The sequence below is a fragment of the Coptis chinensis genome, chromosome 6 (assembly GCF_015680905.1).
Source record: "Coptis chinensis isolate HL-2020 chromosome 6, ASM1568090v1, whole genome shotgun sequence".
Classification (NCBI taxonomy): Eukaryota; Viridiplantae; Streptophyta; class Magnoliopsida; order Ranunculales; family Ranunculaceae; genus Coptis; species Coptis chinensis.
This window is the reverse complement of record NC_141461.1, coordinates 80,001,402-80,006,502: the sequence shown is the minus strand read 5'-3', so window position 1 is coordinate 80,006,502 and position 5,101 is coordinate 80,001,402. Positions and strand designations below refer to the sequence as shown.

The 5,101-nt window shown below is 35.2% G+C and overlaps 1 protein-coding gene across 1 annotated transcript; it reads left to right on the top strand.

The window, feature by feature from the left end:
• Window positions 1–248: 248 nt before the first annotated feature.
• On the top strand, window positions 249–3,730 carry LOC147494721 (uncharacterized). Its single transcript, XM_086568228.1, has 8 exons — window positions 249–507; window positions 671–980; window positions 1,888–1,981; window positions 2,087–2,160; window positions 2,257–2,347; window positions 2,456–2,654; window positions 3,110–3,285; window positions 3,674–3,730. Exons 1-8 carry the CDS (start codon window positions 249–251, stop codon window positions 3,728–3,730), a joined length of 1,260 nt encoding a protein of 419 aa, XP_086424354.1.
• Window positions 3,731–5,101: the final 1,371 nt, after the last annotated feature.

Sequence of the window (5,101 nt, the reverse complement as noted above, 5' to 3'; positions counted from 1 at the left end):
GGACTAGGATTATGATGAGGAAGAAACTAGTGAAGCTAGTGATGATGATATTTCAAAACTTGAACTAGTGTCAGAGGGTGAGATAGATGTAGATATTCAGATAGACGTTTGTGAAATCTACTAGAAACTTGTATGAAGCTGAAGATAATGAGAAGATTGAAGATCCAGCATTAGGTACAACAAACTTCAGCCTTACAAAAGATATGACCTGGAGAACTATTTTGAAGTGTAGGAAGTTTATGAAAGACATGGCAATTGCTCAGAAGTTTAGTTTCAAACATAAGAAGAATGATAAGACAAGATATAAGTTGGTTTGTAAGGACCCTGAATGCAAGTGGTTTGTGAACTGCAGTAGAAAAGTTGATGGGCATACATTGCAGCTAATGTTATTTAATCCCACTCATACCTGTGAAGGTGATAAAAATAACAATAATGTGCAAGCCAAAGCTCCTTGGGTTGCAAATGAACTAGAAGATTTTGCTAGGGCTCATCCAACTTTTGCATCCAGTAGACTTGCATAATGAGATCTATAATGAGTATGGTGTACTTATATCTTACTAGACTAATTGGAGAATTATAGTTTTGTTTCTAGAGAGAATCAATGGTAATTATGAAGAGAGCTACATGGTGGTGTCAGAATTGAAGAATTAAATTTTGAAAAAGAATCCAGGAAGCATTGTCAAATGGTATAAGGATTCAGTAGATGAGTTTGTGGGTTTCTTTGTTGCATTCAAGCAATCATTGGATGGGTTTGTGAATGGGTGTAGGCCAATCATTGGACTTAATGGTTGTTTCCTTAAAGGCAAATATGAAGGATGTTGTCTTAGTGCTATTGGACTTGATGCTATGAATGGTATTTTCCCTGTTGTTATCTTCATTTGTAGGGGTGAGGATAAATACACTTGGCATAAGATGTTGGAGTTGTTGAAGCCTCACTTGAACAAGCATCCATCGGGGCAGCTGACATTCATATCTGACAGGTAGAAGGGTCTCATTGAGGCAGTAAGCAATAACTTCCCATATGCTCACCACAAGTAAAATTAACTTGTTTATTTTGAATTACATTTGTAATTATACTTATTATCTTTTAACATGTCATACCCTATTTTGTACAGGCTTTGCTTTAAACATATGTACAAGAACTTTAAAAGTGTTTTTAAGGGTGATTACTTGGAGAGTCTATGTTGGGGGGCAGCTAAAGCTTACAAGATAAGTACACATGAAATCTTTATGGAAACACTAGAGCATGATGAGGGAGAAGAATGCCAAAATATGGTTAGAGAAGCAACCTAAGAGGACATGGACTAGGGCATACTTTGATCTAACATCAAAGTGTGATGTTGTCACTAGTAATTTTAGTGAATCCTTCAATGCTTGGATCCTAAAGATAAGAGACAAGCCTCTATTTTAGTTCGTGGATAAGTACACTCTCACTGTTATGACCATAGTACAAAATATCCCGATATATCGTGATATTTGGGGATATCTATCCAGATTTCAGAGAAAGATATATAAATATCACGATATGTTCAGAGATATATACGACTGTAAATATCGATGATATTTCAATGATATTTGTAATATTTGGGAATATTTGGGAATATTTGGGGATATTTTCCGATATTTTGTGTATATAACAATTTTATTTAATATTTACCATTATATTTCAAATAAATATAAATAATGTATCATGATATATTAAGAAATATCCACAATATCCACTATATTTTAGATATTTTAGATATATCCACGATATTTGCATGTGAAACAATGTCAAATATCCCCAAAGAGAGAGATATATTCACGATACATATCTAAAAATTGAATATCGATAAATACCCATATCCTGATATTTTGTACTATGGTTATGACACTTATGCATGATAGAAGAGAACTATGTTTGGAACTAACTGATGGTGATTTGGTACCACCTGTAAAAGATGTAATTAAAAGGTTGGAAAAGAAGTACCATAAGTATAAGGTTTTAGGGATTGGACCAAATCAATTATTGTCAACCAATACCAAGAATAATAAAAGGTTTATTGTGGACCTAAATCTTTTAACTTGTGAATGCATTGTGTGGCAGATGACAGGGATACCTTGTGTCCATGCTATATCTGCCATAAGGCCAAGAAGGCCTAGTAGGGAGAGTTGGGCCAAGTGAGTTGTTACTTTGGCACTTAATTTATTGTGACTTATAAATTTTACTTTCCTATCACTTATTGATTTTTATTTTTATTTTCACTTAATTTGTAGATTTTGCAATCACTACTGCACTGTGGAGTCATTTAGAGCAACCTACGCAGGTTATATCTATCTAGTAGCCAACCAAGAAGATTGGGACAAGGTCAATTCCTTTTACCCTTATATATATATATATATATAGCTATATATATTAATTTGATTCCAATTTCTTTCTCATTTAATTTGATTCCAATGTCTTCTTTGTGATCAGATTAAACCTACAAATGTTGTATTACCTCCTCCCAATAACAGAAATCCTGGAAAACCAAAGAAACAAAGAATAAGAGGAAGAGATGAAGAAAAATCAAGTGACAAAAGGAAGTGCAGGAGATGTGGTCAGGTAGGACATAACACAAGGACTTGTATGCAAGAAGTAGGGGAAACAAGCTCAGCACCACCAAATAACATAGGTAACCATTTTGTTTGTATTCAATAATGTTGTGTTTTGACTAGAGCACATTGACTGACTAAAGCACATACATTGGTTGTTGTTTGCATTCAATAATGCTGCACTTTCCAAGTACAATTTTGTTTGTATTGTAAATGTGTTTTCAACTCAATTATTAAATATTTGGACTGTGATTCAGTCATGCTTTAAATGGTACAACACCCCTATTAATTTCTTATCTGCATATTTTTTCTATAAAAGCAAAATATCTCTGCACTCATCTTCCACACAACAGACATATCTCTGCACTCATCTCTTTTTTACACTTATTTCTTCAGTCAAATTAAATGGGGAGGGGTATCAGATATCCTAGACATATCTGGAGTTTAGTGCGAAAGGGATATAATAATTTTTCTAAAAAAGAAAGGGAGGCCTATTTTGATCAACATAATAATGCAAGTTATGCTAAATGTATAGAATATTTGCAAGAATGGAGGTATCTTACAGGAAGGGGTGTTGGAGGTTCTTTAACTCATGCTGGGGAGGAAAGTGATGATTCCATTGTGGACTTAACTGGGGATGTTTATGACAATTCAACTGAAGCACAAACTGGGGAGGGAAGTAACAGTTTAACTCAAGCACAAACTAGAGAGGTAGTGCAAGAACTAATGTGTGCTGAGAGCTTTAAGGCTTTGCAGATTTCTCTGAAGAATAAGACAAAGGATAACAAAAAGAAAAATAAGAATATATAAACAAACTTTTGTGTTTGTTGTTGTCTTTATGTTTATGTGTTTGTGTTTGTCTTTGTTTAGGGTCTATGCTTCTGTCTTTGTCTTTGTTTAGGGTCTTTGTCTATCAATAAAAATGTCTGCTTTATTATGTTTCAACTGACTTGTTTATAAATTTTTATATTTGTTTTGCTTTGCTTTGTCTTACTATTATATATATTGGGTGGCTCTGCCAAAGAAATGGAGCAAGCGAGCCATGGTCAACAGCAAGGGCATCAACCTCAGCAGTAGCAAAACCATGTGAATGATGCAGAGCAACACCAAGTGCCATGAGCTAGAAGAGGAGGAAGAGCAACAAGGGGAGCAATAAGAGGACGCACACCAAGGGGAGAAAGGAACAGCAGTGGGTTTCAATATTGGCTTGGAATTGGTGCTAATGATGGTGTTGATACACAAGTACCCCAACAATTTTAGCAGTTGCACCTTGCTTAAGTCAGTCTTTAACTCAGACCCAGTGAATACATTGGTGCTTTTTTTTTGTTATTCAGACTTGGTCATTCTAAAGAATGTTTAATTAGGTTTTGGCCCTTCTGCCATTACAGACAAAATCAAACTTAAACCAGTTTACCTTTGGCGCAGCAACAACTACAAGATGACAACTTCCACCCATTATACTCTTCTCTTTTTTTATCTTCTTTCCTTCAAATTTTGATTTTGTATAGCCAGCCAGCAACAACACCAATATTTATAGGGTATGTACCAATAGATTTGACCGTTGGGGTTCTAAACTACCAATAGTACCAATGGATATATCACACTAACCGTTGATTTGAAGTGTGGAGATCTTGACACGTGTCTTGAATAAGGTCAACTTGACCAACATTTGACTCTTGACCCACGTGGCCGCACACCCAAGGGTATGATGGGTATTATGAAAATACCATCAGCTTATAGATAGTCAACTTGGTGGACTTTGGTTGACTCACTAGTCAAGAGGATTTAGGAGGACCAAAAGCTGATAAACCGATTAGTGCGGATCAAACCCCAAATACCTATTATTTAGGAGGACCAAAACCTAAATAACCCTAATTTTTATGTCAATAAAAGCCATAAGAATTCACGTTTACTAGTGAAAGTAATAATATCAAGACTGACCACTTTTCATACATCAATTTATATGTTCCTAGTGATTTAAGAAATACAGAAACCATCAAAGTGGTCTAAGCTAAAAATCAGTAAGAAATATATAGATGAAAACTAAAACAATTGGAAAAAAAAATGTAATTTTTCCATAATACAAGGTGATAAGAGCCCAAAACTGTAGTTTTAACTCCTTAACAATATTGCTTTTTGACCAATTATGTGATTAATAAGTAAGAGTTAGTACTGTTATCGTGTTCTTATATATTTCAGGCATTGGAGTCGAATATGTGCAGAAATGCACGCCTTTTGCGAGATAATGGAGCAAGGGTTGGTTGCTAAGAAGTTCTATGATTAAAGGCCAGGATTCAAGGAGAAAAAACTTTATAAAAGCCCGGTCAAAGCTGAAAAATCAAAGTCAACGCGGGCAGAAATAGCGCACAAAAGTCAGCAGAACTTCTGAAGGTCGTATCTTTGGACTCAGACCTCGGAATTGGGCCTACCTTATGTCAAAACGACCGGCTCGGAATGAGCTTTCTAATGGTCTAAGCCTTTACCCAATAAGAGGAGAAAAAGTGGACAAAAAGGCTGTTGAAGTCAT

Coding starts and splice junctions, on each gene's coding strand:
- LOC147494721 (XM_086568228.1), top strand. CDS start 249: ATGGCAATTGCTCAGAAGTTTAGTTTCAAACATAAGAAGAATGATAAG. Junction 2,348..2,455: donor ACCAAGAAGATTGGGACAAG/GTCAATTCCTTT, acceptor CTTTGTGATCAG/ATTAAACCTACAAATGTTGT. Junction 3,286..3,673: donor CTCAAGCACAAACTAGAGAG/GTAGTGCAAGAA, acceptor TGAATGATGCAG/AGCAACACCAAGTGCCATGA.